The sequence below is a fragment of the Lissotriton helveticus genome, chromosome 10 (genome assembly GCF_964261635.1).
Source record: "Lissotriton helveticus chromosome 10, aLisHel1.1, whole genome shotgun sequence".
Lineage (NCBI taxonomy): Eukaryota > Metazoa > Chordata > Amphibia > Caudata > Salamandridae > Lissotriton > Lissotriton helveticus.
In genome coordinates, this window is record NC_136071.1 from 7408116 (window position 1) to 7422762 (window position 14647).

At 49.6% G+C, this 14647-nt stretch overlaps 1 protein-coding gene across 7 annotated transcripts in view; it reads right to left on the reverse strand.

Annotated features, from left to right (window-relative positions):
- Positions 1 to 564: 564 nt before the first annotated feature.
- Positions 565 to 14647, reverse strand: part of IKBKG (inhibitor of nuclear factor kappa B kinase regulatory subunit gamma) — a 147879-nt gene continuing 133796 nt past the window's right edge. For all 7 annotated transcript variants that reach the window (XM_078664530.1, XM_078664527.1, XM_078664531.1 and 4 more), the window contains one exon: positions 565 to 1436. In XM_078664530.1, the coding sequence (XP_078520656.1) occupies positions 1219 to 1436 (218 nt within the window). In that variant the 3' untranslated portion in view covers positions 565 to 1218. The remainder of the gene's footprint in view (positions 1437 to 14647) is intronic.

The following is a 14647-nucleotide window of genomic DNA, read 5'->3' on the forward strand; positions in this document are numbered from 1 at the left end:
AACCGGAGCGCAGCAAGTCACACCGAACCCGATGACAGAAATAAACAATCTGGGGATGGAATCGATGCCCATGCGCACTTTCATCCAAGGGAGGAGTCACCTATCTCGTAACTACAAAGACTTCTTCCAAGACAACAACAAACTGAAAACATCCAAGCCCAACACCAGATGGCGATCTATGCACAAGTATGTATTCTGCAGATCATGTGCCTCGAACAGGAACTTACCTGTAAAACTAGATTTGAAGCATGTATTTCTACTTGGAGCCAGCCTACCTTCATATTGATGGAAACAGCATATCAATAATGAGCTTATCTCAAGGTTTGTCCTTGAACTGATGTCACAAGATTCCTTAAGAACATCTTGGAAGCTGTTAAACACCCAAACATTCCCAGGCGTAGGCACAGCATGTGAACTCATAGCAGCTATCATGCTGCAAACCAGGGTTACGGGTAAAATAACTTTTCATTAACTGATTCATTGTACGGCACGAAACGGAAATGATGGTGACCTTGATTTACTTGAAATATATCTTTCAAAACAAAGATCCACATTACTTAGTTCCGCTTTGCATATATTTACATTTATTTATTATCTTGGCCAACAGGGAAGTAACAGGAAGTGGAAGATTCCAATGAACTTTGGAAAGGCACAATCATGTTCCCCATTGTTGAAAAGTCATTTATAAGCATTTGGAGAATTTTGCATTTCTGAAAATTGCTCTCCAGGCACGAAGAAGACACCAAGAAAAGTGCTCAAATGTTAGCGCTGTGATTATCACCCGTGCCTCGACATATCTGGATTTCTGAGCCAGTGGCATCAGCAGAGCAGGTGTGAGAGATAGAGGGAGGTTGAGTGTGTGCAAGAAAGAGGCAAGCAATCCCCCCAAGCGAGGACAAAGAGCACATGGTCTTGAACATCCTTCACAGATCCTGCATGGAAGTGCCCCCCCCTGGAAAGCACTCAGCAAGACAAGGCTCCCTCTAAATCAGTAAAAATCACATTTGATTTGGAGAAGGCATGTCTAGAGCTAGTATTCCTGGCGTATTCTAAAGATTAAAGTAGCAGTCATGGTAAGGGGGCAGATGTCGCTTGGTTCCGTCCAGACCACATGGCAGTAGCATATGGTTTACTTGCCAGTCCTTAACAGAGCAATCTTGAAGCCTCCAACCAGTACACATCCCCAACACGGTCGGTCATTAGATGCACTGCACAGGGTCACTGTATGCATTCCATCACATGAATCTGAAGCGTGTCCATGTCGGGCGCCTTGTACTGGCACTTAGGACAGCAGAAGTCTGGCTGCTCCTCGTTCGCCCTGCCTCCAGCCCCTTGGTGCATGTGAAAGTTCCCTTGGTTTTGGGGGTACGGCAGTGGATTCGGTGGGTACGCCACAAGATTCTGCGCATATTGGCCTTGATTTGCAGGATACGCCACTGTCGGAGAGAGAGAGAGAGAGAGAGAGAAAGTCAGACGCAGGTTAAACATTTCTGCACAGCAGATGATATACATTTTTCCTACACACATTCTCTCTCTGGTTTCAAGCGTGGTAGGACTAAAAGCTACCAGAGGGAGGATTCCATATCTGCACCGTCAGGGGAGCAGCATTTACACCTCCTTCTGACAGCATGACAATTCTTCGAGATGTGTACAGTGTGCAGACGTGCTCTATAGGTGCCATCTTTATAATCCAAGCTATAGTCGGTCAGCCTTCAAAACCAAGACTCCAGAGGCCCTTCACTTGCTTCTCAATCTGAACTGCCTCCAAGAAAAAATTTTCCTACCAAACCAGCACCCCTTTCAGTCCTCTTGGGACTAAATCGTATTTCTCTTCAAAATAATGTAATTGCCTTCATTTTACCTCAGAGACAAAAGCCTGACCTCCCCTCATTTTGGTTTACAAGCCCTGCCCACATTTCCATCGTATGCCACAGACAATCCGCTTATTTGTGGCCAGTTGATTCAGACGGGCAGCGACCACAACAGCACTTGGAAAATGTGGATAGTTTACGATGTTTTATCAGACCACCTACAATATAGTAACATGGTTTTAAAGACTCTGCAGCAAATCTATATTTCTTTGCCTCACAAGGATTATGTCACTTACCCTGTAAGCGTCTGTTCTTGGTATTTAGTGCTGTAGATTCACATGCTTTGCAGAAGTCCGCCATCTAGTGCTTTCTTCAAGTCACGAGGCTGTGACTCCTCTTGGTAATACTGCACGTGGTCATCGACGCCATCTTCAGATTGTTTTGCCGTAGGTAGGTGAGAATGTAATCATAGTGTATTTGTACGCAATGAGATGGCCATGCAGTAGGATGATGTCAGTATATAAAGTATATGAACTGAAACTACACAGGGTTTTTGGGTGAGGAGGGTTGGTGCATGTGAATGTACAGCACTACATGCCAAGAACAGATGCTTACAGGGTAACATATCCCGTGCGAGGCATGTGTGCTATGGAAGACATGCTCTGCATTGACGGTAAAGCAGTGGTTAACTTGTGGGGGTTGCAGTTCCTTGAAAACGAGTTTTAGTAGTGCTTGCCCAACACAGGCTTGTCAGCGTGCAAACACATCCACACAGTATTGTTTTGTGCAGGTGTATGGGGTGGACCATGTGGCTCCTTTGGAAATATCAGCAATTGGAATATTCCCTAAAAAAGCTGTAGAAGCTCCTATTTTCCTAGTCGAGTGGGCTTTTGGTGTAACAGGTAAAAGCCTCTTCGCTTCTGTAGAGCAAGTTTGGATGCATTTAAGTATCCATCTTGAAATTCCCGATTTAGAAATTGCCTTTCCCATGCGAGGAGGTGCGAAGGGAATAAACAATGGCTTTGTTTTCCTGAAAGATTTAGTTCTGTGGATATAATACATTAAGGCCCTTTTGACATTTAACGTGTGTAAGGCCCTTTCAGCAACAGAATCTGATTGCAGGAAAAAAACAGGTAAATCAATGGATTGATTAATATGAAAAATGTTTTGGACTTTGGATCAGGGGTAAACGTACTCACTTTCTAATGCTTCTATGCCAGCTGAAGGGTGGCAGAGTCCTGGTGAGATTGGGACACTGAATCGGAATCATGGATAGTGATTCCTCTTGTGCTGACAAAGCTTCCTCGACTTTCTCCTGTTGTCGATCAAAGATGTCCAGGACATCGTCCGCTTGCCTACGCTGCATTTCTCGGTGTCAATCTCGAAGATTCTATTTTGATCTAGAAGACCTGCAATACTCATAGCTTTCCTCTCAAGGATTCGGCGAGAGGCATAGGTTGAAAACAGAGTGTTAGTCGGTATGAGGATAATTGAGGGTAACACTTCGGCCAAAAGTGGAATGGAGTTTGTTCCATTAGCAGGTCATTCTCCGAAGGAACTTGGGAGTGGAGAAAGAGTGGCTCTTGGGCCGAAGAAGCAAATTGAAGACCCTCTGTGCAGAAGGGTGATCGATCGGACGCAAAGAAACTAGGTGATCGAGACAATAACTTTGAGTGGAGATCTACTAGAGAACAGAAGGGAGCCCAAAGGAGTCTTGAACCAGAGCATGAGAGATTACATCCGAACCCATCAGTAGAAAAAAACAATTTGAAGATGGCGTTGATGGCCATGCGCAGTATTACCACGAGGAGGAGCCACACAGCCTTGCGACTCGAAGAAAACTTCTTGAACAACTTGTAATCATCCAAGTCCAACACTAGATGGCTGACTTATGCAAAGCATGTGTATCTACAGTAAAACATGCCTCGAACATGTATTTTTGTGGCATTTATGTGTATTAAAGTGATAAATGACGCAATATGCATGTATACAGTACAGAATTTCTTATTGATGTAACCTTGAAGTATTATTTGCCTCAGTACCCTCTCTTTCACTCACAAGCATGGATTTCATGTGTACTATATGTTTCTTGTTTACTGCCGAAACAGTAAAGTTTCTTATTGTGGTGTTTCATGAAAAAATGAGGAGCTATGATAGGCAAAAAAGGATGAAGCGTTAATAGCGTCTGGATGTCCGCAACACCTACTGCCAAGTGAGCTACATTCCAAGATTAAACCCTTACGTTCTGAGAAGAGCGCTCAGCGGGAAGAGGTAATTAATGTAACATTACAGAATAAGTGTCGTGACACAGTAAAAAATAAGTGGAAGTTTAAACCGGCACGCTACACATTCCTCTTCCTTTGAAGGAGAGATACAAAGAAGAGGGCATCTCGTAACCCCCCCACATCAGATGACTGGTGTTTAAGTAACAAAACTGAAGTACGAGAACCATGAGAAAATGAAAATGTTACAGTGTATGTATCTTTTCGTAGCGTGTTGTACTGTCGGCTCACATGGAAAGGTTTGCATACCTCTGCCATCCAGTGTTGGGATTTGACATTACACGTTTTTCTTTGAAGAAGCTTAGAGTCACGGGATGTTGTGCGACTCCTCCCTTAGTCGACAATGTGCCTGGGCTCAGACTCCACCTCTACATTGTTTTTCACTCAGCGGGTGAAAGTGAAGTGTAGAGAACAGAAGGTAGGTGCTATGCGCATTGTTAGATACGTCCATTCAGTGTAAACATGTGCTATCACTGCCCAAGTCCGTGGAGGAGGGTAGGAGCAGCTCTACACACTATGAACAGATGTTTATAGGGTAAGTAGCATTTTTCCTTCATAGCATGTGTGGCTGTAACAAACATGCTTTGCATCAACTATAAAACAGTTTCCTCCTTGAGCTGGCAAACGGGAAGATGATCGAGATACGTGAATAAATATGCTACTTACCAGTATGCATCTGTTCTTGGCATGTAGGGCTGCTGACATTCATATCTATAGCATAGATCGCCGCCTAGTGTTGGGTCCGGATGATTGCACATTGTTGTCCTGGAAGAGTCTTCGAAGTATCACGAGATAGGTGGCTCCTCCCCTGGACTACAGTGCGCATGGGCATCGGCTCCATCCCCAGATTGTTTTTAGCCATTGTGGCGAAGATGGAGTGTAACAGTGTAAGCGATGGCCATGCTTAAGATTGAATGCAAGAAAAGGCTGCAGCCGCGACAGGCGCCGGGGAGGAGGGCGGGCGATATGAATGTCAGCAGCCCTACATGCCAAGAACAGATGCATACTGGTAAGTAGCATATTCGGTTCGAGGCATGTGGGCTGCTGAATTCATATCTATAGCATAGAATACATAGCAGTCCCTCCATTAACGGCGGCCGCCTGTGCCAGCTGCAGAAGTCTGAAATAGTGTTTTAAGAACAGCCTGTCCTACAGCTGCTTGGAGTGCACATCTACACAGTAGTGTTTAGTAAATGTGTGTGGGGTAGACCATGTGGCTGCTCTACAAATATCTTCCAAAGGGATATTACCCAGGAAAGCCATAGAGGCCCCCAACTTTCGGGTGGAGTGGGCTCTCGGGGGGGGGGGGATCGGTAAAGTGCGTTTAGCCTTGTGATAGCAAATCTGAATGCACTTAACGATCCACCTGGCTATACCTGCTTTGGAAATGGGGTTGCCTTTGTGCTGGGCTGAGAAGGCAACAAAGAGTTGTTGTGTTTTCCTAAAGTCTTTGGTCCTATCGATGTAGTACATCAAGGCTCGTTTGACATCAAGAGTTGGGAGCATTCTTTCGGCAACTGTCTCTGGGTTTTGAAAGAATGCGGGCAGTTCAATGGTCTGATTGACATGGAACTGCGAAACCACTTTAGGAAGAAATTTAGGGTTAGTGCGCAGGACCACCCTGTTGGAGTGAATTTGAATGAATGGCTCTTGTACAGTGAGCGCCTGTAGCTCACTAACACGTCGCAGAGACGTAATGGCTATGAGAAAAGCTACTTTCCATGTCAAGAACTGATTCTCACATGAATGTAGAGGCTCAAAAGGTGGGCCCATCAACCTGGTGAGGACCACATTGAGGTTCCATACTGGAGCTGGCGGGGTCCTGGGAGGGATGACCCGCTTCAGTCCTTCTAGGAAGGCCTTAATGGCAGGCACCCTGAAAACAGAGAGATGCTGCCTGTTCTGGAGATAAGCCGCTATGGCAGATAAGTGTATCCGAATGGAAGCATATGCTAGATTGCATTTGTAAAGATGTAACAAATAGCAGATGATGTTGGGAGTGGATGCATCTAGCGGGTTGATGTGTGTAGCACAGTAAATGACAAACCGCTTCCATTTTGCTGCATAGCAGGCTCTGGTGGTGGGCCTTCTTGCCTCCCGTATGATATCCATGCATTCAGGACGCAAGTCAAGGTAGCCAAACTCTAAGACTTCAGGAGCCAGATCGCCAGGTTGAGCTGTTGCGGATCTGGATGCTGAATGTCGCCATGGCTCTGCGTCAAAAGCTTGGGCGTGAGGTGTAGCCTTTAATGCGGTACCACGGAGAGTTCTAGAAACGTGTTGTAGCATGGCTGGCGTGCCCACGTTGGAGCAACCAGGATGAGAGTCATCGAGTGTTGCTTTAGCTTTCTTGCCACCAGCGGTATGAGAGGTGCTGGGGGAAAAGCGTACGTAAATCTGCCTGACCAGTTCATCCATATCGCATTGCCGTGCGACTGTGGGTGAGGGAACCTGGCGGCAAAGCTTTGGCATTTTGCGTTTTCCCTTGTGGCGAACATGTCTATCTGTGGATGACCCCACTTCTGGAAGTACGGGCGGAGTACTGATGGATGCATCTCCCACTCGTGCATCTGGTGGCTGTACCTGCTGAGCAGATCCGCCATCTGATTGTCCGTGCCTGGGAGGTGTTCCGCCATGAGGAAGATGTTCCTCTGAATGGCCCACTTCCACATGCTCTGAGTCAGATGAGACAACTGTGGAGAGTGCGTACCTCCCTGCTTTTGGATGTAGTACATGGCTGTCATGTTGTCCGTCCGGATCAACACGACTTTGTTGCACAGATGTACTTTGAATGCTTTTAGTGCCATGAAGATTGCCATCAGTCTAGGTAGTTGATGTGCATCTTCTTTTGCTGTATTGTCCACAGTCCCTGCACTGTGTAGTGGAGTACATGAGCTCCCCATCCCTGGAGAGATGCGTCTGTAGTTAGTGTAACCTGTGGCACAGGCTCCTGGAACGGTCGGCCCTTGCAAAGGTTGTGTGGATTCCACCAATGCAGAGAGTTGTATGCCCGACCGGTGACCAACACTAGGTCTTTCAACTGTCCCTGAGCCTGATTCCACTGATGCGCTAAGCATTCCTGGAGCGGACGCATATGTAACCTCGCGTGCGGGACTATGAAAATGCAGGAGGCCATCATGCCTATCAACTGCATGAACAATCTCGCAGGAAGCGAGTGTTGCGGTTGGAACTGTTGGATTAGCGACTGGATGTTGTTGATCCGCGCTGAAGTTGGCTGAGCCGTGGCTGCCAGAGTATTGATTGTTGCACCGAGATATTGCCGCACATGGGCTGGCTGAAGGTGCGACTTTGGATAGTTCAGGGAGAACTCCAGACTGTGAAGGAGGTGAATGGTGTGGGACATGTCGGCGGCGCACTGCTGGGCCGACTTTGCCTGAACCAGCCAGTCGTCCAGATAAGGGTAGACATGGATGTGTTGTCTCCTGAGGTGCGCCGCCACTGTCGCTAGACATTTGGTGAACACTCTGGGGGCCGTGGTCACTCCGAAAGGAAGGACCTTGAATTGATAATGCCGATTTTGAATGGTGAATCTGAGGTATTTTTTGTGTGATGGATGGAGTGGAATGTGGAAGTAAGCATCCTTGAGGTCCAAGGTTGCGAGGAAGTCTCCCTGATTGAGGAGCGGAAGAACCTGCTGCAGCGTTAGCATGTGGAAGTGTTCTGAGAGAATGTACTGGTTTAGGGGCCTGAGGTCCAGAATAGGCCTGAGGGACCCGTCCTTCTTTGGGATCAAGAAGTACAGGGAGTACATCCCTGTGTCTTCCTCGTCCACTGGCACGAGCTCTATAGCGCCCTTTTGCAGCATGACGAGAACCTCCTGCTGCAATAAGTGCAAATGCTCTGTGGACATAGGACGGTGTTTTGGTGGTATGTTGGGTGGAGTGGATGTGAGCTCCAAACAATAACCGTACTGGATAAGTTTCCTGACCCACCTGTCTGTGGTGATGGATTTCCAGACTGGCAGGAACTGCTGGAGCCCCCCCCCCCCCCCCGACAGGTGTGGAATGGTCGGGGGGCAGTGACAGGGCGTCACTGTTTGTTGGAGGAATGGGAGTTGTTGTTGCCCCTGCCTCTGCCCTTGGCGTTGTTGCCCCGATAACCTCCTCTATTTTGTTTGGGGTAAGAGGATTGCGCCCCACCTTTATTGAACTGTGCTTGCTGGGACATTTGGCCTCTGGAAACACCCCTATTGCCTGAGCGACGAAAAGTGCTCCCCCGAAACTGTTGGGATTGGAGAGCTCCCATGGACTTCGCAGTCTCGGTATCCTTTTTTATTTTTTCCAGGGTGGTATCCACCTCAGGACCAAATAATCTGTCAGGGTTAACTGGCTGGTTGAGGATGGTAGTTTGTATCTCAGGCTTAAATCCAGAGATTCTGAGCCATGCTTGTCGTCTTAACATCACACTGGTGTTAATTCCCCTGGCTGCAGTATCCGCAACGTCCAGTGCACACTTAATTGAAGCGTTGGAGATGAGCTTCCCTTCCTGGATAAGCATCTCCGCAGCCTCCTTATATTGGTCTGGGAGATGTTGCAACAGGGTCTCTAGTGTGTCGTAGTGTGCCCTGTCGTAGCGTGCCAAGAGCGCCTGCGTGTTAGAGATACGCCAGATATTGGCCGCCTGAGCCGCTACTCTCTTCCCCGATGCCTCCAGCACTTTGGACTCTTTGTCCGGGGGAGGAGCTTCACCAGTGGTTTGCGAATTCGCCCTCTTGCGGGCATTAGAAACGACCAGGGAGTCCAATGGCAACTCGCCCTTGATGTAGGTGGGATCGCCAGGTGCCGGCCGGCATTTCTTTTCAATTCTAGGGTTGACCACCCTTGCCCGTGTGGGCTCTTTGAAAATGTCCGCAGCATGTTTGAGGACCCCTTTCAGCATTGGGAGGGTTTACACAGTCTTTTCAGCTGTTGAAAAAGTGTCAAAGAGGAATTCCACCTCCACAGGGTCAGCATGGAGTTCATCGTCGTGGTTCTTAGCCGCCCTTTCAATCAAGGCATTGAATGCCGCAGAATCCTCAGTGGGAGACGTTTTGATATTGTATATCTGAGGGTCGAGGGCGGGTTGCTGATCCCCCTGGTCACCTGTGTCCACCCATGCATCCTGTTGTGCATCAGGATCTGTGTGGGCCGGGAAGCTGTATTCCTCATCTTGATCCCCAGCATCCTCGGCATCGGAATAAGTTGGCGAGGGCGTGGCAGCTCTTTGAGTCCGAGGAGTCAGTGGTTCGACCAAGACCGGTGAATCAGAAGCAGGCCTTTTGCGCTTCAAAGGAATGGTATACGACTCCAAAGGCGTCGTCGCCGTGATTTTCCGCTTGTAAAGCGTAAGCTTCCCAGTGTCGGCATCGATGAAACGTTCCGACTGTTCCTCCAGTAATGGTGGTCGATGCGTTAAGCCCCCAGCCGGGAGAGTAGGCGTCGACCCCACAGCACTGTGCGTTTTTGCTTCGGGCGCCGCCCGTGGTGCGAAGGCCTTCGGTGCCACCTTCGGCGGCAATGTGAAGAGGAGTGGCGTCGATGACTTGGAGGTGGGGACCGACTGCTTCGGTGCGGAAGGCGTTTTGGGGTCTTCTGCCGAGGCCTTGTCCCTGATACGCTTGAGGGAGTCCGAGACCTGCTTTGTGAAGGAAGCGGACGGCAACGCCTATACGATAGACGACCTCGGTCCAGCAACGTGGGAAGACTCGAGCGTCGATGACTTGGGCTGGTCGGTCCGAGGCTTGACCGTGTTGGTGTCCCGGGCAACCGCTTTAGGGGCACCAACCTTTGGCTCGATGCCCTTGCCGGTCTTCGGCACGACGCCCTTTGCGGCCCTCGGCTCCGCGCCCTTGCTTGTCTCCGGTTCGACGCCCGACCCGGACTTCGGCTCGACGCCCTTGCTTGACGGAGTCTGGACGGCCTTCTTGGGCTTCTGCTCGACGCCTTTAGTCTGCTTCGGCTGGACGGATTTCACCGACTTTGCCGGGTCGACAGGCTTCTTCGGCTTGGGCTGTCCCGACACCTCTGAAGACGAGGGTGTCGACGGTGGAGCAGAAGGTTTCGGTTTCGAATGCGCCTGAACCACTTTAGGTAGTGCGGACACCGAAGGTTTCACTTTCGGTTTCGTTTTCTGTAATGGCGGCTCCGTCGAAGTGTCCGTAGCCGGGTCGGGAGGCGGGGCCGTGGATTTTGGTAGAAGGTCTTGGGTAAGGCCGATTGGCGATCCCTCGACCTGAGCCTTTGTAAGTGTTCGAACGGGGCATAGCTCGTCCACTGAGCTATCTTCCATGGCCCCATAGGCCTCATCGTCTTCTCCTACCTCGTCGACGACTTCTTGTACGGGTAGGCCTTCGACATCCACTTGATAGTCGTAGTCGACTTCTTCCGCTGGAGGTGAAATCTGCAGCTGAACGTCGTGTTCGTCTGCTTCCTCGCTGTTGAAGATGTCCACCGTTGCCGGGGCGGACTGCCGGGCCTCCATGCGCGCCACGCGCCGAAGCCGAATCGTTTTCTTCGAACGAAACCTGGAACAAGCCATACAGTTGGCTTCATCGTGGTGCGGCGATAGGCACTTGTTGCACACCGGGTGGACGTCGATGTGTGGGTACTTCGATCCGCACACGGGACACTTCTAGAAACGGGCTCCGTTCCATGTCGCGTCGTCGAGGGTCTTGCTGCGTCGACTGGGCCTCGAGCTCCAAAGAGTCAAGCGACTCCCTGGATGTTGAACTCAAAGGTGAGTCCGAACAGAACCGGGCACCGAACGCAAACAATACCGACGATCAGAGACAAAAAGGCCTTTTGGCCTCGAGAATATGGTCGATTCCGAACTGAGAGAACGAAAGCACATCCGAACCCAATGGCGGAAAAAAAACAATCTGGGGATGGAGTCGATGCCCATGTGCACTGTAGTCCAGGGGAGGAGCCACCTATCTCGTGATACTTCGAAGACTCTTCCAGGACAACAATGAGCAATCATCCGGACCCAACACTAGGCGGCGATCTATGCTATAGATATGAATTCAGCAGCCCACATGCCTCGAACACAAAGTTCTTAATACTCTCTGGCCAACCATAGCTTGTTTACACGCTAATCTGGTGTGGGGTGATCACCAAGTAGCAGCTTTAGAAATATCAACGATAAAAAGGTTACTCAAGAAAGCTACGGTGGCTCCCTTTTTGTGTAGAGTACATACTTTTATGAGGTTCGGGAGTACAAGTTTAAACTTTGCATAACAAGCAAAGACCTACAGCAGGCTTAGAGCCCTAAGACAGGGTGCATTATATCACGTGGGGACATATCTGCATGAGCAGATATGCCCCAGTGCTGTCTAGTTCTATTATTAGATACTACAAGTGAACAGGGAAAGACATGTTAAGCATATGTACTGGGTAATGGTCATTACCCATCCCCCAGCTACATGATGGATTCACTGAAACCTATGGTGTTTGGTATTAGACACCTTGTCTTAATAGAGCTGTACGGATGTGAGTAGTAGATTTATTAAAACATACACCCAGAGGTGCCCCATGAAAACCTACCGGCCTCTTAGTGTGCTGGCTGACTGGTATCGTCCAGCCTACCATCACATACATGTTTCTGACCTGCTGCAGGTGAAAGCCCACGCTCTCCTAGGCCAGAAACAATGCAAGCTCTGGAGGAAGGTGCTCACACCTCCTCCAGCAGGGGGGGTTAGTGATTTATCATATCAAGGCCTGGGGCTTCAAAGCCCCGGCCACCTTTGATATACAACCCCGGCTTCCCACACACTTGGGAAATGCCAATCCCTCCCCTAAGGCCCATCTGGCACCAGGAAAGGGGGAACATTAGCTTTGCAAGCAGGCAGGTTGAACCACCAGGCCAGTCACACCCCTAAGGTTGGCTGCCGGATATGCTCCACGAAGGAAGGATTCCACCATCTTGATTTTGGTGAAGTTAGTACTACTCCCCACAAAAAGTTGTCGTTTAGCAGGTGTAGTGATCCCAAGGGTCAGGAGCCCATTGGCTACTACCCTTCACTCCCCTTTACGCCCCTAAATTCAGTATCTAGGTGGCCCCCTGACACCAGGAACTCGGATTCAACTGACTCCAAAAAAAGGACAATGAAGAGCCAGCAATAGCGAGAACAGAGGACGAGGTGTGGACTTTTGCGCCAAACCCTGCCTACCTGCTCCAGTCTCGACAATCACCCAGAAGCGGTTCGTCCTGCAGCTGTGCACCTTCCAGAAGTTTCAGAAGGCTGCCAGCACTTGGTCAACCAGCCAGCATGTCCCTTGAAGTGGAGGATCCACTTCCTTACAGCCTGCAGGCAAGGACTGCGACGTCCGGTACACTGACCTGCTGATCACTGGGCCCACCGACATCGCAGTGACTCAGCTAGAGGTCACCGTGCTACAGGGGATCAGATCCATCTCCAACAAGTTTGGAGCGGCCAGGACCCCCAGGAGCTGCCCATGACCAATAACCGCGATACCGGAACCTTTTGCAAGCACCAAGGCTTGTTTGTGTTCAGCCCAAACACCACTGCCACCAAAACCGACCTGCAAGTCGAGGGACTTAACCTGAGGCCAGCTCCACGCCAGAAGTCTTCTTGCTGCGTTTTTCTCACTCTTCTGCAGATGCACGGGAACCGTGGGAGCCTCAAACTTGATGATCCACTGGACAAACCACCTATGCACCGGAGCCCCCCCCCAGCTCGAGTTCACCGATGGTGTCTCTGTGGCCCTGAGCTCCCCGAAGTGTGGAACCCTCCCCCCCCCCCTTTGGGTTCTGCCGGACAGGTCCCCCAGTCACCCCTTGCAGCCTCTTTTCCACAGGTACTTTTCCCATCGACAACAGCGTGTAGTGTCCGAGGCTACCACAGCTGAAAGCACCTCTGCACCCGGACACCCCAGGGCAGGTAAAACTGAAAGCTTGGTGCTTTTTTAGATCTTGGCTCCCTACTCACCTTAAGTCCAGAAGATCAGTCCTGTAAGTCATTTGCAAGTGACCCAGTGCAGTGAATGTTTCTCCCATAGGATAACCTTACAGAGTTCGAGGCTTATGCCTCAAATCTGACAGCCGTCCGTTTCTACTGTAAAATTTGATAACGTCTAAAGTACCCCTTTAGGAAGTTCTTAGTGTTAAAAATGATATAAAAACATGCTGTTTTTCTAAATTGGTCTCAAGTTCCTTCTTGAGTGTGTCTCATTTCTTGACTGTGTACAACAAATGCTGAACACTCCCCTCTGATAAGCTTATACTGCTCGCCCACACTACCACGAACGAGAGCATTTGGGATTATTAATATAAGCGCTGTAAGCCAATAAGGGTTGCCTGGACTTATGGGAGCTTTTCTCAGGTAAGTGCAGCGATAGACTCCCGACACTTGATAAGGAAGATGCAAATCCTATGACCTCATGAAGGATACCCTGATTGAGGGCTTTGGACTCACCGCTTCTAAAGGCACCCAAACACCTGTTCCAAGGGGTGGGCCCAGAGACACTTCACAATCAAAGGATGGGTACCAGGGTAAGAACTAGGATCCTAAATAGGATTGGTGTTTCAACTGTAAGGCCAGTGGACACCAAACGGGGTGCTCTGCTTGTCCCAAAAAGCCTTCCCTAGCACACCACCAGTGACCACTGGGGTGGTGGGTCTCCCGATGGATTTTGGACCAAGGATTTCGGAGCAGAGGATTTTGGATCCGAAGTGTGTCTTGGGGCCGAAGTGTATGAGGGATCACTTGGTTTGTCTTTCGGTGCCGATGTTTTGGGTTCAGTCCCCGAAGGAGGTCAACTCAGTCCCAAGCCGGAAGGCTGTGATATTTGTTTCAGAATCAGGCCCGAAGGCAGGGTGCTCAAAACTTTATATTGGTGCCGACCTTGGCCCCAAGGCAGAGGAGGGACTGGAGCCTTTTTAGAGGGTACCTTTTGGGGCAGAGGAGTATCTCTATACTTACGGTATGCTGACCAGACGTGATGTCTTCCTCGATGTCGGAGTCTTCCTCGGACACGTAGATGTGCTGTTCCTCCTCTGCACCCTGCGCTTCGAAGGTCTCTTCGTCGACATCCTCTGTAGAGATCCGGAGCGAAGTCTCTGTGTTGCTGATACATTTCGTGACGTCGAGCCCGACTGTCACAGAGCGTCTTTTAGGATCAGAACGATCGGCAGGCTTCACAGTTTTCTTAGTTGTGTTCGGATGGTAAACACAAATTGCACACGTCGTGTAGATCGGTGAGGCGGAGGGGGGGGGGGGGATGGGTGGGGGGGAATTAGAGCGGCACCCGGGGCACAATTGGAATGGAGTCCGTTCCATCGACTGCAAACTCGGTCAACGCTGCTAGGCCCAAGGGGCTTACACAAGACTTTCTGATTGAAGTTGTAGAAATGGATACAATACGCAAAGATATATATACATGATCGAGAAACAATACCGTTGAAGGTAGAGGATTGCGTGCCGAGGGGAACCCAAAACGGTGTCAAACCGGAGCGCAGCAATTCACGTCCAAACCAGATGGCGGAAAAAAAACTAACAATAGAGTCGATGTTCATGCATACTATCACAGAAAGGAG